Below are 27,394 nucleotides of genomic sequence, written 5' to 3' on the forward strand. Positions count from 1 at the left end.
ACAGTCCCACTCCTCAGAGGGACTCCCCTGCTAACAGTTGGGTGGGTGTCTACCTGCCTCTTTGATTTTTTTCTTTTCATGACTTTACATGCTAGTCTGGCTTTTTGCTTCTGCAGCTGTTCTCTGTCTGCTCTGGGGAGCTCTCCCTTGGAGTGGGGTGTGGCTTAGTGAGACATAGCCGTGTTTTGCATCTGGCTGGTGTGGCTCAATCTGGCTCCACAAGCCTCTGCAGTGCTGCTTCTGGGGGAGCGGGAGATGTACATCGGGGACCTAAGGACATAGGACTAGGAGGTGAACTGGCCATGTTGAGTCTCAGGTTCTGTGTGAAGTTTGGATTGGTGACCTCTACAGTCTCAGAAGGCTCCAGAAATGCCGTGATGGTAGGAAACCATCCAGGGCCACCCAGGCATCTGGGCACATGAGGGCATGGCACCTGCGTGGCTTTTGCAGCCTTCCCATTTCTGCCCCTTGTGTTGCAGATGAGGCCGGCTCCTGCCTCAGCTGATGGCGTTCCCCATCTCATGAGTGGCTGTGTTTGTGCCCTGAACCTCTGTGCAGCCTGTCTTTAATATTTACCGACATGCTCTTATTCTCTAACTGAGAGCTCAGACTTAATCGTAGCTGCAGTTCAAGGACCACTTTTAAGAAAAAGAAAGCAAGAAGGTCTGTTTACCCAGTGAATTACCATTCAGAGGGGGGTCTAGGAGGCTGCATGCATTCTTAATGTGGGGCCCAGGCTCTGATAGATCTTTTTAATGTTCCCAGATTTATGGGTGTGCGTGAGTCAGAGTGGAGACCCCAGGGTGCCTGAGTTAACTCTGTGCATGTTGAGCGTTGCCCTGGAATTTATTTTAAGCATCTGGGGTAAGTGAACATAACAGACTTTCCGTTCCTTCAGCCTGTGCACATTGCTGATGTGAGGAGAATAGCGTTTACTCCAAGAGTTTACAGAAGTGGATGTATCACAGACCTCATGTCAGCCTAGGCAGCGGAGGATTTAGAGGGTTTCGCTTGTTTTTTGTTAGTGTTCTCTGTCCTGTAGGTAGTATAAACTTGACGCCATGCATTACAAATGTATTACTGTTTTTATCTTTTCTGATGAACTGTACTGTGTCAGTGACCATAGTCAGTGTGATAGGTTGTGTAAAGGGTTATATTAGTTATCTATTGCCGTGTGACAAATTACCTCAAAGTGTAAAGGCTTAAAACAACAACATTTATTGTCTTGCACTGTCTGTGGGACAGGAACCTGCACAGCTTAGCTGGGTGCCTCCTGCTAGGGCCCTCACAATGTTGCAGTCAGGATGTCAGCGGGGTTGTGGTCTCATCCGAAGGCCCGGCTCAGGGAGGGTTCAGCTTCTCATGGACTGTTGGGACTGAGGGCCTCAGTTTCCTGTTCCGTGGGTCTCTCCTTAGGGCAGCTGACATGGCAACTGGCCTCTGCGGGAGGGAGGGAAGTTGGCAGGGAAGATGGGAGGATGCCCACACCGGTAGCCACAGTCTCTTTTTTTTTTTTTTTTTTGAGACGGAGTCTCGCTCTGTTGCCCAGGCTGGAGTGCATTGGCGCAATCTCGGCTCACTGCAAGCTCCGCCTCCCAGGTTCACGCCATTCTCCTGCCTCAGCCTCTCCGAGTAGCTGGGACTGCAGGCGCCCGCCACTACGCCCGGCTAATTTTTTTGTATTTTTAGTAGAGACGGGGTTTCACCGTGGTCTCGATCTCCTGACCTCGTGATCCGCCCGCCTCGGCCTCCCAAAGTGCTGGGATTACAAGCGTGAGCCACCGCGCCCAGCCCACAGTCTCTTTTAACCTAATCTCAGAAGTGACATCCCCTCACCTGTGTATACTGTTTGTTTAGAAGCAGGGCTTATACAAGGACATGAATTCCAAAAGGTTGGGGGTCCCTGGGGGCCATGGGATTGATGCTTTTTCTGGCATCCACAGTGCAGATGGGATCTGCCCCAGTCAGGGAGAGGGTCACATTCAGCTTGGAAAGCTCTCGGTGGGCCTCTGGGGAGGGGCAGTGATTCAGAAAATCCTCCATGGCCCTTAATTCACGGCCCTCTACTGTTTTGTGGGCACCCCTATGTCACCAGTGGGGTGGCTGTGCAGAGCTATCAGGCTTCGGAGTCCCCAGAAGTCCTGTAGGGGCTGGAAAGGTCACTGAGATAATGTGTGTGCAACCTCAGCGAGGGTCCCTGTGTGGAATCTGATGCTCTGCTGGGTCCCTGGTTTCTTGTGGAGCTGGGCGTGAAGGGCAGTCTGTGGCCAGTGCCCTGCCCTTCGGAACTGTGTGGCATCTCTCCTTTTCCAAGTGAAGCTCCTGTTTCCCGTCCTCACTTCCCACATCATTAGACCCGTCTACACCTTCGACTCTGGGCTGAGATCTCCCCTCCCATCTTCAGGAGCATGTCTGGGATGTTCACCCTGGCATCATCTGAGGTGCTGAAGCCCAGAGGGTCTAACCTCAGACCTTTCAAAAACCAAAACCTATTAGCCTCACCCCTTCTCTGCCTCTCTCGAGCTGAGCCTATTGATTTCCCAAGGGCCTTGGGAGTGGAGCAGGCTGAGCCCAGGAGCCACTCATCCCTGGGTGTCCTCCCTGGGAGAACCTCTGGGAGGGGCCTGGAGAGGAACAGAGGGCCTTCCTCGCACTGCTGTGTTGGGGGACGCCAGGAGGGGCTGCAGCCACCTGATGTGCAAGAACCTGGACTGCAAAAGACCTGTCACTGTGTCCTCTTGCTCTCTGTTTGGCGGGCAGTGAGGTTGCCATTCAAAAGATAGAATGGCCAGTCATTTTCAGTGGTCTCCTCCTGTTCCTGTGTCCCCGGTGTTGACAATGCACTGGATCCTTCCTGGAAGTGAGGGAGCCCCGGCCCTCCAGAGATGAACCCCCAGTCGTACTCCAGAAACCTGGGAGAATGCTGCACCTGCCCTGAGGGGCAGCCTTGGCTTCGGTGGCCTCGTGGATTCATGCTTGAATTGTCTTGGAAGTTCTGTGGGGTTTTGTTTTCTTCTTTTTTTCTCTCTCTCTCTTCCAATAAGCCTTTTGTACTCCTAAAGTTCTGTACTTTGAAGAAATAAGTACACTTAGGGTCAGCGGCTGCATGCTGCGTGATGCGTATTCATAAACTTCATTCTGGGGGAAGAATTTGAGAATGGACTGGAGAGAATGCTTTGACAGTCAGAAAAGTTTTTTTCAAAATTTCCCATGAACTTGGGAAATGTGGAGATGCACGTGGCTGTCCCAAAGCCATATGAATGGAGTTGATCCAAATGCCCAATTCCAGCCTGAGATCCAGTGGCTGCTCAGTCTGGGCTCCCATGGGAGTGTGTTGGGGCTGCTGCCAAGCAGGAATCGATGGTGCCTATGATTATGGACCCCAGGTTTCCCCACGATACACAAAGCCCGGACTGAGGCATTCGAAGGCACGACCACCATTCTTTGCTGCTAGACCCCAAGGGCATTCTTGATAGGATCTTCCCTCCTCTGTGGGCCGTGTGGGGATCACCTTTCTTTGATCTCCCAACCCTGGCATGAGGCTGATGGAATCTTCTGGGTGTTGTTAACACAGATAACACAAAGGCAGGATGGTCCAAACAGTGAAATCTCAGACATGGGGCACAGAAAGCAGCTTAAGGGAAATAAGGTTAGAACATTCCCTCTTGGGTCACTCTCCTGGCGAACACAGGTCTGAGCCTCTCAGGAGGCTGCTCCCTGCGTGTTGTGGGGGTCAGCTCTGGAACCTGCAGCCCCTCCGACCACCGCTGGGAAATGGCCACGGGCACACCTCAGGCCGTGCGTGTTGAGCTGTCCGGGGTGAGACTGGAGGGTGAAGGTTGCCTCTCCCCATAAAGCAGGCCTGGGTTGACTTGGCGCTTTTTAATAAAGCCAGGATTCTGGACAGATTGCTGCCCCTGCACCACAACCAGGCTAACTGCCGTGGTGGTCCTGAGCTTGCAGGTCTCAGCAGCGCAGACCCGGATGGATAGGTGTGAGCCTCCCATCTGTTGGCCTGTGTTGGCGTGCTTGGGCTGCTGAAAGAAGGTTCCACAGACAGGCCAGGACAGAGATGTGTTTTCTCAGAGTTCTAGAGGCTGGAAGTCTGAGATAAGGCATCCGCAGGGATGCATCCTTCCAAGGATTTGAGAGAAGGCCTGTCTTCTTAGCTTTTAGATGCCGTCTTCACATCGTCTCCCCCTGTCTGTGTCTAAGTGTCCAAATGTCCTCCTTTTTATGAGAATATTCGTCTTGGATTAGAGTCCACTCTAATGACCTGTTTAATTTGATTGCCACTGTAACGACCATATCTTCAAATAAGGTTCCATTCTGAGGTCCTGGGGCTTAGAACTTTAACATAATTGGGGGGTGTCCATAATTCAACCTGTAACAGTCAGTGTGACCTGCGGGCATTTAATTGAAAAGGTTTTTTTTTTTTTTTTTTTTTTTTTTGTTGGTTTGTTTCTGTTTTGAGACAGTCTCACTCTGTTGCCCAGGCTAGCGTGCAGTGGCGTGATCTCAGTTCACTGTAAGCTCCGTCCCCTGGGTTCAAGCAATTCTCCTGCCTCAGCCTCCCAAGTAGCTGACAGGTGCCCACCACCACACCTGGCTAATTTTTATATTTTTAGTAGAGACAGGGTTTTGCCATGTTGGCCAGGCTTGTCCCGAACTCCTGACCTCAAGTTTTCCACCCACCTTGGCCTCCCAAAGTGCTGGGATTACAGGCATGAGCCACCACGCCCGGCCTGAAAAGGTATTTTAATTGCTTTGTGGACTTAATTGACATCAAGACCCTAAATGTTCAGGCTTGGATGGCTATGGCAGGAAGTACATGAGGGGTGGGCCTCCAGGGACCTGCCTTTCCCTGAGGGTCTTCGTGTACCATTTTCGCATGGTGTCTGGGGTGGGGACATAAACTTGGGATCCAGGTATCCTGCGTCCTCGGACCTTTTTTCCCATTTATTTGTCTGGCTTGGGCTCTAATGTGTACAATATCCCCATAAAATGTCTCAGAGCAGATTTTTAAATGGCCTTTACCTTGTCAAGAGTTCTCCAATGCGATTTCACGTAAAATTAGGATCCCTGATGGTAGCACACATGAGCTGTAATTCTCCACATAGGTGATTGTATTCACAGGCACCATCCACCCTCCTCATCCAAATGTCCCCCTCTCTAGAGGATTTCGGTGCAGGAGGCCTGTGAGGACCCCAGTTCATTATGACAAGGTTGCAGTTCTCTAGAAGATTGTCATCAGGAGCCTGGCCTACTCCTCCCCAGCAACCTCTTTCCACTAACTTGTATTTTAGCTATAGCCTGGAACATTCTGAGCTATGATGAATATTAAAATGGGGTGGTATACTCATCAGAGACCTGGAGACCAGGACTGGAAGCCACTATGAAACAGGTGAAATGATTCAAGAAGACAGCCGAACCCCAGCGACACCCCACAACAAAAACAAAAGAGCTCTTTTGAGCCCCACCCCCACCCTTTCTTTTCCCGGCATTTGATAGGCAAAGATGAATTTGTGTGACACGCGAGTGTCCCACCCTCCTCCTCCCCATCAGACTCTGCGAGGCGCCCGCTCTCCCTTTGGGTGCAGTCATGGATACCAAACAAAGCCTTCGTCCCTCTGGGTTTCCGTTACACAACCGTCTTCCACGTGAAAACCGTGTTAAGCAAAATGAATAGCTGCAAGCTATTTTATTTCATGTTATTAAATAGCTGTGGATAAGACTAAGGTTTTTCTCTTTATGACTCAGGTTGAAAAGATAAGGTCTGGGAAGCGGTGCCTTTGAATCTAGAGATTTTCTGGAGTTAGGGATGTCTGATTTCTACATATCATTTCCACGACCTCTCGCAGGAGACAGGGTACCGGTGCCCCATGATGCTGCAGAGCAGCTTTTGGTGATAGAGACGCATTATGGAATGTGTATACTTGTAAGGACCCAGGCATAGAGTATCCGCCCTCATAAAGCAAACATAATCCTCCACTCCTGAGGTCTGAGTTGGCTCTCCTGGGTGCCAACCCTTGCATGAGTGACACCTTACTTGAAATGAAGGATGGGCCACCCCAGGTGCCTGGAACACTTTTATCCCACTACATGCCCAAACTCCTGGTGTCCTAAACGGTTAGCCCCTCAGACGTGGGGTTTGGGGAGCTGAGCTGTGCATTGGGGCGGTGGCCACACTGGCCTGGTCACGTCAGGCTGGGCAGAAGAGTTGGAGCAGGGTGGCTTAAGAGTCTTGATTTGGTTTGACTCTATAACCCCCGGCTGGCATGGAACTTGGAAGGCTGGGTCCCCACTCCTTCAACAGGTGGGCCTCTTTGGAGGGAGCTGTTCCTGCTTGTTTTTGAGATAATCTCTCCAGACACTTGGCAGCCCAGCCAGCGTTTGCTTTGATAGCTTATCTCTGCCCGTCCAGCTTGAACTCCCCTTTCCCACCATCTTCAACCATGCCCGTGGGTCTCCACCTCTCCTCGGCCACCAGGTAGCCCTCATTCCTTGCTGAGGGATCCACACTGGAGTGGGTTGTACCGAGGAACCTCGTCCGGGAAAGTGAAAGCAAGTCCCACTAAATGTGACTTGGAGCAAGCTTGTGAGGTATTTGTGACATCAGAGCCATGAAGAGAAGTTGGAGAGGCACATCCTGGAGGCTGCCCGGGGGAGGTGACACCGGAGCTCAGGTGGGGACTCCCCAGGATCTGCACGTGTGTGGGGTCTATCCAAAGGCATCCTGTGCCAAGTCAGGCCAAGCATGTGCTATGCCACCCAGTGGCACCCTGCTGCTGTGGCAACTGTGGCAGCTTTGAAATGATGGTAAGAAAGAGTGTCCTGTGACGGTGGGGACTGAATTAGGCACATGTGTCTCCCGTAGTGGGGCGTTAGTGGGCTACACCAGCCCCTCCCATTCTTCTCCAACTGGAAACTGTCAGATGCCCTGCCAGTGTGGCGAAGAGGTGGTCAGCATCTTAGAACTTGGTGAAAGGTGTGTGTGTGTGTGTGTGTGTGTGTGTGTATTCGTGTTCAGGCAGACAAATTGTGTGTGTGTGTGTGTGTGTGTGTGTGTGTGTGTTCGTTCACGTTCAGGCAGACAAATTGAGGCTAGAAAGCACATTAATGTGCATTCTGGCCAGAATCCCTGGGGAAGGTTGGAAAAGTCTTCTTTCCTTTCTAATTTAGTGTCTACCGGGAAAAAAAGTTGTATATCTTGAGATCATACTTGTCTCACAGCAAACTGATCCTGGTGTTGAGTCAAATTGAGCAGTCGCCTGTTGATCAGGTGTACCTAGTGCCCCAGAGGCTGTCATTTGGAAGAAATGGTACAAAATTTGTAAAAGCCTAACGGGCATTTGTGGAGCAGCCCAGCCCAGCCGGCCCCTCCCCAGCACCTTCCTCTCGGTGTGTGTTCCACCTCTGCCAAGTTGTTTCCAGTTTCCACACTGACTGGTTGATATCACCGGACATAATGGAAAAATCATTTGTCAGGGTGGCCCCTGGATCCCTTGGGTCGGGGACCCCACACCCTGGGCAGGGAGCCTCCCTGCTTCTTGGCCTGTACCTCAAGTCACTCAGCTGTGAAAGTGGGTCCCCCCAGCTAGCGTCTCGGGAGATAAACAACAGGTAGAGGCTGGTGCTGCATCCCCTTTCCCCTGGCATATCATGCTCCTAGAAACGAAGCATCTGCTGCTGGAACGGTGAGACCTTCTGCCTCTTTCACATCTGGAACTTTTGGGGAAATGCAGCATCTCATCCGTGGGCCCAGGCCTTCCCTTCTAGAAGTAGCTGAAATTATTTTCTCCAGGTGCTTGTAGAGCTCAAGTTGGGATAGAAATGAGGATGGTGACTGAAGGCCAAGAGGCTGTCTGCAGCCTCTGGAAGGCCATGCAGGGTGTGCAGTGCCCTCTGCTGGCCAAAGGGCCCCATCGCTGGACACCAGGCCTCCCTTGGGCTGGGCCAGCTCCCAGGAAGGGCTGCAGCAGGAAAAGATCAGCCCATGTGGGGGTTTCCATTGATTTTGAGAGCAAGCAGAGACTGCAGAGAGCATGTCCTTATACGAGCATTCTGGACCCTACGGTGTCAAGAGATGAGTGGGCTGGGATCTCAGAAGGCCAGTTGGGTTCCCCTAAGGACAGTAGAGGCCCCACAAAATCAGTCGAGGATTCCAGGCCTCTCTGAGGCAAAATCCAAAGGCAAACATCTTAAAAATCTAACCTGAAGATTTTTTTTTTACAAATTCATATCTCATCACTGCAATTTGTTTGATAAGTAGCTAATTCCTATAATTGCCTTTATTTGATATTTAAATACAAGGGCAATTCATGTGTTAAGTGTAAGCTAAATAATTAAGTTACCTTAAGAGGATTAAATCTTCCCCCATTTCATATACTAAGACAGCAGTGTTTAACATTATCTCAATAATTTATTATATACTATATGATACATATAACAGTGTTCTATAATATAATTGACAGTTGAATACATAGTCTAATAAATTGTATTCAGTTTTGCATAGGTTTAGCATATAACCTCCAGATATTTCTCTCCAAGAAGTGTAGCTTGGTGGCTCTTGCCTTTGGAAGTCCTTAAGTTCAAAACCCTTAGGTGGCCATCAGTCCCCTGTGCTTTTACACCATGTTGGACACAGCAGATGCATTGTGTGTGCCCAGTTGTATCACAGGCTGCAGATTTTGCCCTGGTGATTTGGGGGGCACAGGAGTGGCCTTACTTACCATGGCCCAGTGCCCTTCTGCAGGCATGACATGAGAACCTTCCGACATTCTGGATACTTTCTCTGCATGACGTTCAGATATAAACATTCTGGAATCATTTCTGGCACACTGTATGTAACAAAAGATGAGTTTTCTGGTGGAACCACTTCTGTCTGCATAAAATTTGAGATCACTAATTTTTTTTAATCTGTTCAACCAGCCTTCTCCGCTACAGATCAGAATTTTCATGCCAGAGTAGGAAAGAGAAAACTAGAAAAGGAAAAATTAATCTGCATTCCTGATTCCTCAAGTCTAAACAGACAGGAATAAGAGGTGTCATTTAGTTTGTTTGCTTATTTGCTTTTATCCCTTGTTTTGCTTAGCCTATGTTATTAAATAACACTATTAAAACTAATACACTGTTGATTTTTAAGGCATATTTGGAAGACAGACAAGTGCTTTTAAAATGTGTGAAATTCCTAAACACAGGAATGGCTCATTTTCTTTAGCAACAAAGACCAACACTTAATTTCCATTATGACACAAATCAAACAACCAATTAGGAAAATCACGAATTCTTTCTGCTCATATCTTCCGTTCTTGATTATAGCTTTTAGCAAGTGAAAATATTTAGAATTTTGGAGTCTTGCATTTAACATGAGGAAATGTATTTTCATGTGCTAACAACCCTTAACCAAAACGGGAGGATTTACTCAGCTTTGTTGGCCAAGGGAAAGCCTGGTTTTTAGATTTGCTCACCTCCTTCTGTGTGGCAGCCCAGAGCCTCATAGCGTGCCCTCTCCTAGCACTGGCTCCATGTGCTCAGAGACTTGCTGTGTACATTTCTTTGATGTTTCTTACCCTGTGTAGCTTATAGGGGCTTCAGTTTTAATTTTTTGGTCATTTCAAAGCCCCTAAGAATGTTTTGGTGGGAGTTAGATGGACAGAACAGAATCACAGATCCACATTCCTTAGTCTCATATCCAAATTCTTTTTTTTTTTTTTTTTTTGAGATAGAATCTCACTCTGTCACTCAGGCTGGAGTGCAGTGGCAGGATCTCAGCTGACTACAACCTCCACTTTTTGGGTTCAAGCCATTCTCGTGCCTCAGCCTCCCCAGTAGCTGGGATTACAGGCATGCACCACCAGGCCCAGCTAATTTTTTGTATTTTTAGTAGAGATGAGGTTTCACCATGTTGACCAGGCTGGTCTTGAACTTCTGACCTCATGTGATCCACCCTCCTTGGCCTCCCAGTGTGCTAGGATTACAGGCATGAGCCACCACGCCTGGCCCTAATATCCGAATTCTAAAATACTCTGATAGTGGCAGAATTTGACCTGCCCTAAATGGTTGAGTCTATTTTTTATATTCTTTCTTAATCCAGTTGGGTCAGTATGATTATCTGTTCTGGCACAGGCATTTAGATGATTTGGGGGATACACCGTAATAGATTGTGGAAGCCATGTATTTTTTTTTTTTAAAAAACCCAAGCATTTGTGAATTCTGTGGCATACCTAGCCTTGGGGTGTCGGAAGTGGGTTGTAGCCCTGTGTTGGACACAGCTGGGTTGCCTGCATTGCATCAGCCCTAGGGAATTAGAGGGTGGGTCCCTTGGAACTGATGAAGGGCATGTGACCAGGGTGTGACCAAGTCACTCTGGGGTTGGGCTGCTGGGCGCTCCCTGGGGAAATATGAGCTCCCCAGTCTTTCTTTGATGGTGGAACCAGAGTGAAGCTTCAATGTATATATTAGAAAGGGTCACGACTGGGCTTGGTGGCTCACGCCTGTAATCCCAACTCTTTGGGAGGCTGAGGGTTCAGGACACCTGAGGTCAGGAGTTTGAGACCAGCCCGGCCAACGTGGTGAAACCCTGTAGCTACTAAAAATACAAAAATCTGCTGGGATTGGTGATATGTGCCTGTCATCCCAGCTACTTGGGAGGCTGCAACAGGAGAATCACTTGAACTCGAGAAGTGGAGGTTGCAGTCAGCAACCTGGGCAACAAAGCGAGAATCTGTCTCAAAAAAATAAAAAAGAAAGGGTCCTGCTAGTTACCTTTAGGGCATAGGGTATGGGGGCTCTTGGAGAGGGAGATTTTCCTGTGCACCTTTTTATTGGTAGTGTATAGGAAGTCAGACACCCTCTTAATACCCAAAAATGTAAAACTAAATTTGCAAAAATTAATAAATAATCAGGAAGCAATATTCACTTTCGGCCATCGTCTTAGTTCGGGCTTCTGTAAGAAACATACCATCGACTGAGTGGCTTTATTTCTCACAGCTCTGGAGCCTAGGAGATGATCTGGCAGATCCAGGATCTGGGAGGGCCTGCTTGCTGGCTGTAGACCTCCTGGCTGTGTCCTCGCGTGGGGCAGCGAGATCATCTGTTGGGTACTACGGACTGGGTACTAATCCCGTTCCTGAGGGCAGAACCTCGTGAATCACCTCCAGAGGCCCAGCACCCAGATACCTCACTGTGGGAATTAGGGTTTGAACATTCACGAATTCGGCATTCAACATGGAAGAATTTGAGGGTACACAAGCATTCGGTCCATAGCCGTCGTTCTGAAAATTGGCTCCATTAAGCTCTTTCCCTATCCTGACTTTCTGAAAAAGCTTCATTTCCTTCCTTAACCTTAAAGTACAGTTTTAGTAATTTTGTTATTAATTGTGGTGTTACGGTTGCCATTTAGTCAAAGGCTGGGCCAGTGCTTTTTGACCCACTGATCCCTGACTCCTTTAGGACATTTATTGTGTTATATCTGGTTTTGCTGTTGCTTTAAGTCTGAGACAGGCTCTCGCTGGGTTGCCCAGGCTGGAGTGCAGTGGCTTTATTCACAGGTGCGATCGTGGCACACCACGGCCTCAAGAGAGCTGCCCGTCTCAGCCTTCTGAGGAGGGAGACTAGAGGCACACGCCACTGCCCTGCTTATATCTGGTTTTTAGTAGTTTTTTCCAAGTGTAGTTTACAAAATAAAATGCTCATCACCTGTTCAGAAGATTCTGCCCAGCTCTCTTCCTAAGAAAGGCATCTGTTGCACAAGTTTGGCTTCTGAAGCTTATGGAATGTGCTCTTTTGAGGTGGCCTGAGCACATGTGGCTCTGTTAACTCCGGATGAAAAGTCAGAGTGTTTTCTGGGCAGATGTCATTGGTGGGCTGGCGTTCTCAAAGCACTGTTAACTGGCACCGAATCTGCAGATGTGCCGACGGCACCGCACCTGCAGGATCCTCGGCTATGTGTGCAAGAGCTGGGTGTCGCCGCCGCCTGGACTGTTGCTGCCTCCTCATCTTGGCACAGCGGTTGCACAGGCTCCTAGATGAGCCTGCGGGTGCACTGAGAGGCCCTGTAGGCTGCGGTGAAGGAAGCTTTCCAGGAATGAGTGCTGTCTTTTGGGATCCCAGGCTCAGAAGGGTGGTGGACCTTGTGCATCGATGTGGCCATCTGGGTTGCAGGGAATTTTTTCTTCCTGCATTGGATCGCCTCAACCTCTCAAACATAAAGTCCACGCCCCACTCATGCTTAACAATGAGATCTGAGTTCTCCAGGGACACACTCAGAGAACTTTGGCAGGACTTGCTTAACTACGATGATATTAATTTGTGAGCATATTGTGAAACTCGGTCTGCCTTTATTAACAGAATGTTTAAGTAGATTTCCTTGAAAGCGTTGAAAGCCATCATCATGTTTAACTGGATTTGAGAGAAATTTCATTTTGAAGAAAGGCACTGTCAGAGACATGCACTTACTCTATAAATCCCTTCAGCTGCCTATTCTTGATGAAGACTAGGAAGTGGAGTCAAGAAATCAAGAGGGTCGGCCGGGCGCGGTGGCTCACACCTATAATCCCAGTACTTTGGGAGGCCGAGGCGGACAGATCACGAGGTCAGGAGATCGAGACCATCCTGGCTAACATGGTGAAACCCCGTCTCTACTAAAAAATACAAAAAATTAGACGGGCGTGGTGGCGGCACCTGTAGTCCCAGCTACTCGGGAGGCTGAGGCAGGAGAATGGCGTGAACTCGGGAGGCGGAGCTTGCAGTGAGCCGAGATCACACCACTGCATCCAGCCTGGGTGACAGAGTGAGACTCCTCAAAAAAAAAAAAAAAAAAAAAAAAAAAAAAAAAAAAAAAAAAAAAAAAAAAAAAAAAAAAAAAAAAAAAAAAAGAAAAGAAAAGAAATCGAGAGGGTCTATAAAACTGAGTTGATGGGCTGGGTTTTTGTGCTGTGTAACCTCAGGGCGCTTGGTAGAGAACCTCATGATGATGGCGAGTTGCTGGTGATGGTCACTGAGTAAAATTAACCTGCCCAGATTTTAGACTGTGCTTGATGAGGGGAATCTTCCTCTTTCCCCGCCCTTGATTCTGGATGTGTTGGAGTTTGATAGCCAAGCAAGGGGTTGTAAAATGTGCCGTTTTCCTTTTTGTTCTCTCATTTCTTCAGAAATCTCACATTCTCTGTGATAACTCCACGGAACAAATCTTCCATACCTGTCCCCTCTGGAAACAACCAAGTATCTCCAAGTGGCTTTCTTTTTCCAAGCCTTGTTCATCTTCAGAAATGAGTTGAATTTCTTGACACCAAATATTTCAGCCCTAGATCACAGCCCTCACTTAAAGCAAATAAAATTTAAGGTCCATGTTTCTGATCTTTGGTTGGAGTTTGGCCTGTGATACCCATAACTTTCGTTTTGGGAGGAGGCAGTGTTCTTGTGAGGTTTGGCTTCAGGGCATTCTTCTTCCTTTTGAAAAGGTACAGCTTTTCAGTTGACCTTGAACTTCACTGAGGTTTACCTCCCAGTCTCAGCCAGAAGGGAATGATTATTCCCTGCGGGAGTTAGTGTGCAGGGGGGCGTCAAAGGAAAGGCAGGAGCAGCTCGCAGAGACCTGCAGGCTCCCACCAAGTGTTTTTGTGCACATCCTCACTGGTTGGTCCTCACTGCCACTCTGGGACATCATGGTGACATCCCATTCTACAAACAAGGAGCCTGAGTCTCCAGAACAGCTCATCCAAGCTCATTCCACGAGTGGGGTCTAGAACTCCCTCCACCCACAATTCCGCCCCTCGCATGGTTTGAGGAACAATTTCAGCAGAAATAGAATAGTGAAACATGTTCCCTCTGCTTTTGTTCCTTATTTGTGCCCATATTGTGTGGTGTTTATGGGGGAAAAATTGATTTATGAGTGGAGCCTGGTTTAAAATAAAGGCAGAGCCTGGTTTTCATAGCAGGCATCACCGAGAGAGCTGTGATGATGTAAGGGAGCCCAGAGCCAGTGTGGATCGGGGGTGCTGGCTTGCTCAGCATGGAGACCAGCTGGAGGCCGCTGTGTGCAGCTCAGCTCTAAGGAGGGCCTGTGGTTGTCATTGGAAGATGGTTATGTTAATTGAGTCCTCGTAAATAGCTTGCTCCTTGGGAGGGCTAAGGAGGAAAATGTCAAATTTCATACATTCTTGTTGCACAAGAAATATCAGGGGAGGAGGGGATTGAGGCTACACAAATCAATGGTCACTGCCCAGACCAGCCCCAGAGGCTGGTGGCCTTGGGAGCCAAGATGGCCAGCCCTAAACATGGGTCGGTGCCACTGGCCGGGGTGTGCAAAAAGGAACCCACAGAAGGGCCAGAACAGAGGGTGACCCCCACCCCCAAAAAAAGCCAGACATGGGAGTCTGCCTCTTTTTTTAATAGTAGAATGTTGGCGTTTGTGGAAGCTGATGGCTGATCTTTCCTTTGATTGCATGATTGAAATTCTACTTATCAATTTTTCAGGAAGCCATCTAATTATACAAATTAAAATTCAAAGGAAAGCAAAAAGAATGATTACGCCTCACTCGGGGATTGCGGGAGGAGGGTGTGAAACCCGTCTTGCCTCAGATTATAATGCTATCATTTTTCATCTCCGAGGTCTTCACAAAAATTAGCTGATTAATTCTCTTCCCCCCTTGGATGATGCAGCTGATGTGGAATTCTGTTTTTACAACAGAGTCAAGGCGGGGCCAGACTGCAGTTTGACCATCAGAGCTTGCGCCTGGGCAAATGACAATTGCTGGCCAGAGCCTCCCTGGTCAGCCTCACCTAGAGTCACTTGTGGGTGGCGGGGATGGACAAAAGCTCAGATTGATAGGTTTGCCCCCCAACCCGTCCCCCCTCCAATAACTCTTAAGTTGGCTACAGTTAGGGACTCTTTTTGTATGTGGTTGCCTTTCAGAAAGCCCAGCACTGGCCAGGCGCAGTGGCTCACACCTGTAATCCCAGCACTTTGGGAGGCTGAGGTGGGTGGATCAGTTGAGTTCAGGAGTTCGAGACCAGTCCAGGTAACATGGTGTGAAACCCCATCTCTTCAAGAAATGCAAAAATTAGCCAGGCATGTTGGCACATGCCTGTAGTACCAGCTATTAAGGAGGCTGAGGTGGGAGGATTGCTTGAGCCTGGGAGGTTGAGGCTGCAGTGAGCCATGAGCTTGTCCCTGCATTCCAGCCTGAGTGAAGAGCAGACCCTGTCTCACCAAAAATAAAAAAGCCAACACTAGCAAAACCAGTTTTTAAAATACATCCACATGGATCTGCTCAAGGGTAACCCCACGCGTTCTAGGACAATCTCCATCTCCTGACTGATCCGATATGGTCATTCCCCATTTTGGGGGAACTTCCCGATCATTGAAAGGGTTTGGTATCTCAGGGATGTTACATTAATTATTTACGTGATTGGAAATTGTGCTTTTTCGTAGCTCTTTTATTGAAAAATCACGTAATTATCGCCATAAATCTTTCGGATGCCTTTTCAGCCTCGTTGCTGGGAAATTAGCCATTAACTTACAGAAACCTGGTAGACCTGCAATCTGACCTTTTGATTAAGTAACTCTTAATGTTTTGCATAACTGATGACCATACATCATCATCCTCATTTCTACCCCTGGGGCCTCACTTTTGTCTTTTATCTCTCCTCTTTCTTTTTGCTAGATCACTGAGAACCAATTTTTCTGTGTGTGTGTATGTGGTTGTGGTGGTGTTCTTAAAATAAGACTGATTTAATTGTATTCCTTGGAAGAAAAAATACAGAAGACAATAGAGTGGGCCTTAAATGTTGTTTCCCAATTGAGATTCAAGCCTCCTTTTTTTTTTATTTTTTAAAGACAGAGTCTTACTCTGTCACAAGGTTAGAGTACAGTCGTGCAACCTCAGCTCACTGCAACCTCCACCTCCCAGATTCACATGATTCTTTTGCCTCAGCCTCCCGAGTAGCTGGGATTACAGGTGCCTGCCAGCATACCCGGCTAAGTTTTGTATTTTTAGTAGAGACGGGATTTTACCATGTTGGCCAGGCTGGTCTCAAACTCCTGACCTCAGGTGATCTGCCTGCCTCGGCCTCCCAAACTGCTGGGCTTATAGGCGTGAGACACTGTGCCTGGCCAAAATTCATCAAGCCTTCTTTAATCAATGTAAAGAATGCAGTTCCAGAGCAGTGACTCAAAAGCAGGGATACTGGGGACAGCCGTTAATGATCTGGACCTCACCCGGCACATTGGTGACAGTCAGAGGCTTCCCAAGTGCTCAGATCCTGACCCTTCCAGAAGGAGGATGGGCAGCAGCTCCTCCTCCCCAGGCCGCAGTCAGGTCTCCCTCTAGAAAATCCCACATACCCCAAACCACATGGGAGACCTTTCTTGCCTCCTCCATCAGCCTCACCTCTGCCTGAAACGTCATGGGGATGGTTACACTCTCATGCTAAGAAATACTTCAGCCCATATAGCTGGGACCAAGTGTCAAGGCCAGCAGCCCGGGACCCTGCCCTTGCTGGTGCTGACTGTGGTCCCCTCCAGCTGCAAGGTGGCATCGGACGAAAGTTGGTTAGGAGCTCTGGGACTTCCCACCCACGTTCTCACGTGATAGGGTCAGGGTTTTGTGTTGTGCTGAGCTGTGGCTTTGACCCCTGACCCCTGCTCGGCTGTTTTGGAAAGCATTGTTGTGACTCACCTGGCAGAAGGCCCTGGCAGAGCCCCTCGAGTCGCCACAGTGTGCGTCTGCATCTCAGTGCGAGTGCATTTGGGGCATGTCCAGCTGGCTGTCACTTGGTCTCTGCCACTGGAATACAATTTATTACACTTCAAATTGGTCAGTAAATTGGCATTTATAGCCCTAAAGTTAAAAGCAAGAGATCTGTTGGAATTTGCTGCTTCCAGAAATAACTGACGATTGTCTTGTGTGTATTCGCTTGCTTTCTATTATGAGATAAGAAGCAGGAGGCGGCTAAGTTGCACTTGGTGCAGCCTCCATTCCCAGTGCTTTGGGAAAAGAGCAAGTCCCATGTGTCCGCATGGCAGGTTCCCTTATAGAAAGTAGCAGTTAAGTCCCCAATGAGCTGTTGTCCTGTGCCTGGACGGTCTCCAGAGAGTAAGGATTCTTTTCTCCTTGTTTCAGGGTTCATAGTGGCGTCATGCACGCAGACTCCTGCGAGTTCCCCTAAGTTCTTAGAGGACTGCTTTGCCTTTTGATCTGAGAGTTGCAAAGTTCCATAAAGAATGGCCCTTGTGGATAAGCACAAAGTCAAGAGACAGCGATTGGACAGAATTTGTGAAGGTAAGAGCGTGTTTGGCGGTTTTTACCAAACATACGTAGTCCCTCACTCACATCTTTGCTGGCTGCTCCCTTGAGTTGGCTGTGCCACCCCCCGCAAGCCAGAGTCCCTCCTCTGATTCCAACACTGCACTCCATTGGCACCCTCTGCTGGGTGTCCTTGGCCGTGGGCCTGTCCTTGGCTTAGGACAAGGCCTGGCTTCTGGGGTGGGGTTGGGGACTAGGAGGACAGTTTCAGGGCCGGTGGGCCCTGAGGTCCATGTCTTCTGTGTACCTAAGGTTATTTTGCATATAAAAGATGATGTTGATTAGGACCATCTTTTTTCACTTCCTGAAATCTCAAGACTTTACCTGTTTTCGATTAAGATATTTACAATGCTGAATTCCCTGAAACTGTGAGATTCCTGAAGAGCCCAGCATTACCCCTCGTGGTATGTTCGTGTCCCTGGTATCTTTGGAAATGTCTGGAAGTGTTCTATTCATGAAAGGAAAAATAAACATAATTAAAATGTAATGGAAACCTGGGGACAAAACTCTGAAGTGTTGATTAAGCACTGCGCTCTTCAGCTAGCAGGTGGTAAGAAGCCACCATGTGGATTCGGGTTTAGGGGTGAGTGCACCTGCCAGACGGGGTCAGTGCTACAGGGCTGCTCTTTGCTCAGGGTGATTGCTGGTACTGCCCTACAGGGTGGCTCTCGGAGGGAAGCGAAGGTGGCTCCGCAGCCCCCTCTGCACCCTTCACGCACACACTGAAGTTTAGTAGCTGACCCACCAGTTTGCGGACAGGAATACACAACCCACAGGCCTTCCCCTGCAGCTGTCCATATGGAATTGTCTGTCCTATAAGTAGATGTGGCTCACACCACACAGAGTGGGGACATCATAGACATTCTGCTGAGTGACTCCACGGCCCCACAGAACTCTGCGCTGCAAGATCACAAAAGCACTGACCTTCCTGGTGTTCAGTATAAGGAGTTTGGCATTAAAGGGTTTTTTTAAAGTAAACATTCACAAATTATAAAAACCTACAGAGAGGTTGGTAGGATAGTACAGTGAACACCAATATTCCATTCAGTTTTCCAGATGTCTTTGAGGGGAGATAAAGATAGAGATATACATATAAATAGACACTGTGTGAGTAGATGATGGATTTTCTTCCAGAACCATCTGAAAAAATGCAGGGGCAGCACTTTACTCTGGACTGCCTATGGCATGGTACCTTTTATCCAATTTCCTACATGCTCCCAATACCGGAATGAACCCCAGGAATCTAACCTCAGGGACAGTATTGTCTAGTATAGGCTGCTTATTCGCATTTCCTCCACGTCTCTTTGCCTGTGCAATAGATAAGAGTCATGCATTGTGTTTAGTTGTTACATCTCTCTAGTCTCCTTAGTCTGAAATTATCCCCTGGGCTTTTTTGACTTTCGGAGACATTGGACTTATTGAAGAGCCCAGGCCCCATTGATTTGTAGACTATTCCACAGTATGGGTTCACCAGATTGTATGGGGAGTTGTAAAATTTACTCCTGACTTCCAGTGTAAAGGTGCTTGATTGAGGTTACTGAGTACTTGCTTCTGGAACACTCTCATGACTCAGCTTTCCAAGGTTGGTAGCAGGAATGCCCCTGGGGCTGACTTCACCCCCTGCACCCGAGATTCTCCAGGGGTGTTGCATCAGAAACTAGAATGGGATTGAAGAGCCAGCAGCGTTTCCTCTCTGTGTTTCCATGGCTGTATAAACCTGACTTGGGCAAAACCGTTGTCTGCTTGCAGACCCTCTGTCCCGTCCAGACAGGTGCTGAAGGATGGTTCACCAACCTTCTCACTCCCTTCATGTGTAATAGGAAATTTTCAGCCAATTTTTTATAACAGAAGTTTGCGTTACCTTGTCTATGCATAGTGTTCCAGATACATTTGCAGTTAATGTATTTTAAATTTCTCAATAACTATCAACGCAGACAGGCCAAAATGCAGTTACTCCAATGTTGGTCACTATCTGTATGTCAGCTCCCTGGCCATCTCATTAAGTACTCACAGTTGGTTCCAGGTGCTTTGTTGGTGCTCCTCCTGTGTATAAGCTGACTTAGTCCTTGTGGCACCTGTTATGGGTCAGGACAGGTGGTACCCATCTCACAGGTGCTGCCGGAGAGGTGCTGAGCAGTAGGCAGTTTGCACCCAGGAACCCGGGCAGTCTGTTTTTTTGTTTGGCCTTCTCTCATATCAGCTCCTTGGATTCAGCTCTTTCTTCCACCTGAAGACCTTGAACATCTAACACACACACACACACACACACACACACTCCCTCTAGCTTTGAATTCTCACTGTGTCTCTGTTCTGTCAACTACTTGTAGAATGTTCTGTATTGATATACAGAGAGCCTGTCAAACTTTTTTTCTCCCTCCCCACTGCCTACACCTGACACAAGGACTTCCGCGTCCCTTAGGTTTGTTTGTTTTCCTTCTAAATGATTAAAAGCATGAAGCTGCCGTGTTCTGCTGTGCTTACCTGGTCTGCTCCCAGGCTTGTAGGAACTTTGTCTTCCTGTTCTTGATGTCTGGTTACACCAGCTCCTTCAGATTCATCCCCTCCCGCCTGCTACACAATCCCAATATCAAGCCCTGGTCGTGGGTCCCCAGGCTGGAATCAAGCAGGCCTCTCCAGGGTCCCACTCCAGGTACTCCGGTGGAATCTGAGCATCACCCTTGCACAGATACTTCTACAACCTTTCCCTGTTTTCTAAGGCCTGTCCAGCCCCTTCCTCCTTGAAACTGTCAAAGCAAGAAAAAGTGGCATGGAGCTTGATCATTCTGTGTGCCCAGAATCTGCCGTGGGGATTCGCTCTGCCAGGCTGTGTCTCCACTCTGAGAGCAGGACACGGACAGTCTTTGGGACTCCAGCCAAATGAGCTGGAATAATGGTCTTTCTTTCTAACCGACGTAAAAGCCAGATTTTAATTTTTTTAATGTAACTCTTTGAGTTTGGTATTTATAATTTGTTCCTTTTTTTTCTGATGCCTACTATCAAACAGTCCTATAATACCATGTAAGAATTATTACGAAGGAGCCCTCTCATACCATAGGCTGATCAGGACAAGATGGTGGTCTCCTCATTCTCAAGTATAATTGCGATTTTCCTATCTGTTTAATTTGCTGACATGATTGACATTGTGAACTGCACCAGCTGGAGGGTTTTAGTACCTACCTTACTGCATTATGCCAGAGCTCATTTGGTTTGCCCCAAACATTTATTGGTTGGAAATGAGGGCTAGCTAACAATCACTCAGCATTGCAAAGGGAACCCAGAAGAGCATCTTGCAGAGCCCTGGGTTTGTAAAACTTAATAAACCACAATGGCTGTTGTTGGTGGTGACTTTTTGTTAGAGCTGCTTCTTGTGGGTTATGATAGAATCAGTCCATAAACACTGCTCCCCTTTCCTGTGGCTGTTGCGATTGCAACTTGAAAAAAGTATGTGTTTCATTTTACTGCATTTTGTTCGAATGTGTTAGAGACGTGGAATATGGTCCCGAGGATGGTATCAGCTGAGTTGTGATTAGTCCCCTTGTAACATGACTCAGGGAGGGTGCTTCTCCATTTCCTCTGCAAAAAATAAAAGGGACCTCCTCTTAAATAAACAAGCTCATGAAACATTCCGCACCTCTGGAATGTTCTCACGACCACAGAGGATAAAAGGAATGAGAACGATGAGCTGGTTGGATGGATATGAGGAAAAAGGAGACAAGCTGGTTTCTGTGAAACACATAGATAGTTAGAAATTCTGGGAATCTCATTCTGCATCATCTTTTGTCACAGAGGAGGATGAGAAGTCTGAGAAGATGCTGCCAGGATGAGGTGGAAGGGAGCTTCCCCAGTGGGTTTCTTCTGTGTCATGGGCTCTTCTGCTCTTCTCAGTGGGTTGAAATTGCCATTGTAGAAGCACATCTCAGTGGGATGTGCCCCCAAGAAAGGTCACTCATATGTATAAGGAACAAAGACAGGCGCCTCCAGGGTCACCAAGGTTACTGAAGTGGTCTAGAAGTCCAGAGGGAGGCTCTTCCCTTCTTCCAGCAGCCTCCTTGCCTGGCAAACACCCATCAGAGCCTCCAGGCTGAGAGAGTGACTTTCTCTTTCCCCGAGGAAAGAACATAATCCACACAGTGTTGACAAATGGTTCTGTTTGGTATTTGAGATTTTATTTGTTTTTGTTCTGGGTAGCTGTTTTCTTTTTATCTATCATTGTAAAAATGCATTATAAAATCAGAACTTGTTTTGTTTTTGTTTGTTTTTTAAAGCACTTTGAGCACTTTGTAAAGAAACAGTTGAAGCCTTCCTATAGGTAGTCCACAAACAGTTCTAATAAATACCTTTAAATAGCCCCAAAATGTGGATTTTAAAAATGGGATTCATAATGTTGCTATACATTATAATTATATGTTGGGATCAGGCAATTATGCACATTTCCAGCAATTATGTGATTAGCTGTAATTACATTAGCTATGTAAATATACAATAGTCAACTAGACATGCCTTAAAACTCCAAAGCACAAATGAACATACCCAAACAATCTTATGCAAAGGTAAAGGTTCAGGAAACAGCCAAGGCAAAGCTTCACAGGCAAAAGTGCAGTTCTTTGCAAGGGGTAAAGTTTCATGTTTTGCCTTATCTGTCCCCGGCTTTAAGAGAAACTCAGAGTGGGGACCCCCTCCCCAGGGAACCCCTCACCCCACCTGTTCCTCCACCCACTCTGGGGATGGGGTTCGTAAACTGCCCTCCCATTCTGCAGCTGTGAATCAGGTTCATTGTTTTATTTCTCTGTTGTTACTCATTTCTCAAGCACAAACATAAGCTTCTCTTTGCACCAGTCAGTTTGGTGATGGGCGGATGTCTTCATACTCACCACTTTTTTTCTAATAGCAACATGTTAAGGCCGCTTTCTTTTATTTTGGGGGCCAGGGATGTGTAGTGCAATTGGAGTCTGTGGCTGGGGTTTGGGGATTCATCACCATCTTCTAGCTTGGCTCTGTAGCTGCAGTTTTCAGCTCCTGCCCCCACCACAGTGAATCGCGCTGTCTCCCTGGTTGGTGGTGCCCTGTCTCCATCAATGATTGAGTTTAAACCTCCCACAGTGTGGCCCGGAGCCCCTGGGGTTGGCTGCCTGGGGCTTTACTCTCAGTGCCTGTCCTCTTGGTCCTGGCACCTTTGGGAAAAGAGCGTCTCTAGTTTCAGGCCAAGTCAGTGCCTTGTGGGAAGCAGTGTCTGGGGCGGGCGGGGGGAAGGAGTGCCTCGGGGGGAACAGTGCATCGGTAGTCTCCGTGTTTGGAGGAGGCCCCCGGGGTAGCCAGACAGCAGCAGACAGCAGCCCGCACGAATGCGGAGAACCTTCTGCGCTCTTCACACAGCTCAACCTAATTGACAGGTATTTGGGGTGACTGTGAACCAGAACCCCAAGATACATTTTGCTGCCGGCTTCTTGCCCTCTCTCCTTTTCCAGAACGTACAGTGTTAAGCTGTGAAATGAGACTCCTCTCTGATCGGTTTCTACCGCTTGGCTGTCTTGCCACTAAAGCTCAGGCACTTTGGCGTGCGCGCTCGAGGGCGTTCCTCTGTCTCTGTGTCATCTCCATCTACAGAGTGACCTCACGTGCCTTTCTCAGCCCGTCCACATCCAGCAGGAGCCTGGCTGAGCACCCCAGCTGGGCTGTGAAGACGCCAACAGGGGAGAGCATTCTGGGTGTCCAGCGCTGGGGCACAGTGGGATCCCACACTCCCTGTCCCTCCAGCCTGTTTCTCATCACCTGAGGGTTTTGTTTTCCGCCTTCTGGTTGAAGGAGATGTCTGTGCCAGGAGGGTCCCTCCCTTCCCATTTGCAACCTGGGATGGATGACGCAGATTTTTCCGAGACTTGGGAGTGAGGCGGAGAGTCAGTTCTTTCGTTTGCTAAGAAAGGCTGACGGTCCCATCAAGGCCCGTGTGCTGAAACTTGTCCATGTGCAGGCTTAGGTGGAGCGGGTCCCTGTCAGGCAGCCATTCGTATTTGGGCGGTGGGTACTTTGCCTAGCTTAGTGCCCGCCATGCCCAGGCTTGCAAGTGGGGCTGTGTGGGCTTTGATGTGGGCTCAGGCTCAGAGGGCTGAAGTGGTTGTGGGGAGGGGCTTCTGGGGACTGTGTCCATGTCTCTGTCATTTTTCCCCATCACACCATACGCTCCCTTGAGGCCAGCCGTCCATCACCATCGAGTCATAGTCGACAGTTTGATTTACAGCCCGGGTGTCAAACGAAATGAAAAGCATGTGATGAATGGAGGGAGCACGTGCCGTAGAGGGAGGGGTGCGCTCTGCTCCGCAGGTCAGGGGCTAAGCAGCCATGCCGTGGCCTGTCTCTGCAGGCACATGTATTCCCTGGATTATTTTTGGAGTGTTTTTCTCATCTTGATGAGTGGCAGATTTTTTGGACTAAGGACAAAGTGACAGAATTAGACTGAGAAAGGTTCATGGGGGAGGGCTGGCTGAGCCAGCCCTGATGAGGAGCATTGCTAACAAAACCACAGGAAGGAAGAAGTCCTGGAACCTTCTGATCCCAGGACAGTCGAGGAGACCTCAAACAGTGGAGTGTGATGGGGCGGGCCACCATGGAGGTGAGGTGGAGACTTTGGGAATCTGCAGGAAAAGCTGCTAAAGAGCAGAAGGGATGGTGCTCGGGTGCTGTCCAGAGCTGAGCACAGCCTCTCGAGGTTGAGTGTGTTCCATTGCTAGAAATGGGAATCCTGACATGGTCCAAGGTGAGGCCTGTCCTGCAGCCCAGCTGGGGTCCCATTGCACACTTTGGCTCCACCAACACTTTCAAAATGCGCGGTGCAAGAGAATGGGCTTGCCTTTTTTTTTTTTTTTTTTTTTTTTTTGAAACCCCATAATGAGTGGTCTAATTTTCATACTGCAGTTCTCAGGAAGCTTTACAATATAGTTAAGAAATTGAGTCAGAAGCAATGTGCAGGCCTTTGTTTTCACTTCCCATGGCTAAATACTGAGAGACATGAGGGCTGGGGCTTCTTAGGATGCAGCTAATCTGGAAAAGGCTGGGTTGGTTCAGACACTCGACATCACTCTCCTGACTTCCTTTGGCGCGTTTGCGCGGGTGTCCAAGCCTCTGCGCTCCAGGCCCGGAAATTGGTGAGAGCACTCAGTGTGCAAGCAAGGGCGCGGTGCCACTCGGCCCCTTTGATACCTGAAACGATGTCTGGGCAGTTTTGCTAATTGTTGCTCTGTGCTTGTGTGATTTAGATGAAGGCTGCTTTAAAACCCAGCCAGACTTTGTGTTTGCTATGTAACCAGTGCATTCGGTGTGGCCTCCCACCCTTTGTGTTAGATTAGCTAAGTTGGTTACTTTGAGTTGAGGACGTTCGGGGGCAGGGGGTAGGGGGTTGATGAGAGGAAAGAAATTTTTATTTTATTTTATTTTATTTTGAGATGGAGTCTCGCTCTGTTGCCCAGGCTGGAATGCAATGGTTCTGTCTTGGCTCACTGCAACCTGCACCTCCCGGGTTCCAGCGATTCTCCTGCCTCAGCCTCCCAAGTAGATGGGATTACAGGCGCCCGCCACCACGCCCGGCTAATTTTTGTGTTTTTAGTAGAGATGGGGTTTTGCTGTGTTGGCCAGGATGGTCTCCATCTCCTGACATCAGGTGATCCGCCCCCCTCAGTCTCCCAAAGTGCTGGGATTACAGGTGTGAGCCACCGCACCCGGCCCAAGAAAACTTTTTTAATGGCACAAATTCCACAACACTTACCTTGACAGAAACATACAAAATTCCAACACAGGCTGTCCACATTTAAAAGCAGGAAATGGGTATGCCATAGGCCGATTTTTCTGCCCTGTGTCTGCCAGAAAACCATGTTACCCGCTAACTTCTGCAGCCTCCCTAGGGAGGCACTGGCTGTGGGAGACGCAGAGGGCACCGTGGTGCCTGGGATCTGTCCTGGGTTGCAGCAGGCACTGAAGAGCCTCCTGAGATGTTATTTCCGCCATCACCTTCAGAGCTGCCCTGGCCCTTAATGTTGGTGGAGGCAGGATCAGGGAATGGAAGCCCAGGCAGGTGCAGGACCCCCCTGGGGAAGCTGTTCCCTAAGTTGGGGTTGGCTGCCTCCTGAGGATGAGCTGTCCCCTGAGAAGGCCTTGAGACAGACCTGGCAGCCCACCGAGTGGGCAGGTGACAACACAGTTAAGAGGGACACGTCATTGAGCCAAATGGCCCTCATGTTACTGCAGCCTTCAGACTCACTGATCCCACCTGTTCTTATTTTTCTATCAAAGTTAGAATTAGACCCCAGAGTCGTGTTTTCCCACTCATTTCAAGCAGTTGCCTGCATGATTATTCCAGTGGGAACAGGAAATGCTTGTTGGCAGTTTGTCCAAAGACTGCCCCGTCAGAGGTTACCCACTGATCATCCCCATCCTGGCCTCTCTTCCCAGCTCTTCTGGAACTGTCTGGATCCATCTCTGGAATTGTCTGGATCTCTGTAGGTCTCTTGTTAACTGACACCTTGTGTCGCACAGGGAATTGGCTTTGGGCGGACATCGCCTCTCTCCCTGACGCAGCTGTCGGGTTATTCTACACAACCGGCTTTTTCTTGGGTTCATTTTGTCTGCAAGAGAGTTTGGGTTTATCTTTCTTAATTTTCAGGAGATGATTTTTTATGTTATACAATCATCTTATTTTTACTTGACATAATTTCTATAGTGAGGGTTTTGGCAGAATTAAAAAATTAATCCTGTGAGATGTATTACTCCAATGGGTCCCATCTCATTTTTAGTCAACATGACAATTTTTAAGAAAAGCAGTCCTTTTTAAAAGACTGGAGTGTGGTGTGTGTGTGTGTGTGTGTGTGTGTGTGTGTGTGTGGTGTTTGTGTAACCAGAGTGTTTGGAAAAGTGTGAGTCCAGTTACAGGTGTTTTTACCTAGCGCAGGAAAACATCTGTCATAATATTTGTCAAATCTCAGAGCCAAGGCTGTGCGAGTTTGTGTGGTTTCCAAGCAGAACAGGTTGGAAGTTGATAGAAATGGAAGCTGGGCCTCCTGGTTCAGTGGGAGGCTGACGCCGCCCCAAAGCGGATCTTCCCACATCTGCCCTGCTCCTGCAGTCACCCCTTAGACACCAGCTCAAGAACCTCTCTGAAGAATCATTACTGGTTTCTTAGGAGCTACCAGGTAAACATTCTTCTATAAAGCCCTGTTTACGTTTGAGAACTTGCTGAGCTGAAAACCAGATAGCAAAGAAGCTGGTGAGTCAGCAGAGCTACCTTACCCTGCTACAAAAAAGACTTGGCATGGGGGATTTCCCCAGAATGCTCCAAGTTTATCCACCCATCTTTGAGGGGCGTGCCTGCACCATGAGTGGGGTCGCATAGTACTAACACCACATAAGGTCATGTTGTTCATTACAACAAGGAGAGGAAAGAAATTGGCAAGGTGGCTTAATCCTGAGGCGTTGGCTGGGCGCAGTGGCTCATGCCTGTAATCCCAGCACTTTGGGAGGCTGAGGCGGGTGGATCACCTGAGGTCAGGAGTTCGAGACCAGCCTGGCCCACATGGTGAAGTAGGTAGAGACATGGTAGTCTCTACTAAAAATATAAAAATTAGCTGGTGACGCACACCTGTAATCCCAGCTACTTGTGAGGCTGAGGCAGGAGAATTGCTTGAACGCAGGAGGCAGAGACTGCAGTGAGCTGAGATCGCGCCATTGCACTCCAGCCTGGGAAACAAGAGCAAAACTCAGTCTCAAAAAAAAAAAAAAACTGTGTCTTCAAAAAAAAAAAAAAAAAAATTTAAAGACTGGTATTTCTCTTTAGAAGATTCTAGGAGAGTGCTAGATTGAGAGACATGTGGGTGAGGAACAGCACTCGGGTTTAATGCTTGCAGGTATGCATGTTATCTCATTTTAAAGTGCTTTCGATGTATACCACCTTTGTAGCTTCCTAATCACCAGCTTTTATTTTTGCTGTGAATTCTTTGTCATGGGAATCCTGCAGTTGCAGGGCAGGAACCTACCATGTTAGTCTGGGATGTTGTTTCTCTGGGACTGTGCTGTATGTTTAAGGAAATGTCTTAATACTTTGG

General features: G+C 48.3%; 1 protein-coding gene across 11 annotated transcripts in view; it reads left to right on the plus strand.

Annotated features, from left to right (window-relative positions):
• Window positions 1-27,394, plus strand: part of CTBP2 (C-terminal binding protein 2) — a 173,416-nt gene that overhangs the window by 105,167 nt on the left and 40,855 nt on the right. For all 11 annotated transcript variants that reach the window (XM_055246067.2, XM_055246027.2, XM_055246029.2 and 8 more), the window contains one exon: window positions 17,127-17,285. In XM_055246067.2, coding sequence (XP_055102042.1) covers window positions 17,228-17,285 — 58 coding nt within the window. In that variant the 5' untranslated portion in view covers window positions 17,127-17,227. The remainder of the gene's footprint in view (window positions 1-17,126; window positions 17,286-27,394) is intronic.

This window comes from Symphalangus syndactylus, chromosome 2 (genome assembly GCF_028878055.3).
Source record: "Symphalangus syndactylus isolate Jambi chromosome 2, NHGRI_mSymSyn1-v2.1_pri, whole genome shotgun sequence".
Lineage (NCBI taxonomy): Eukaryota > Metazoa > Chordata > Mammalia > Primates > Hylobatidae > Symphalangus > Symphalangus syndactylus.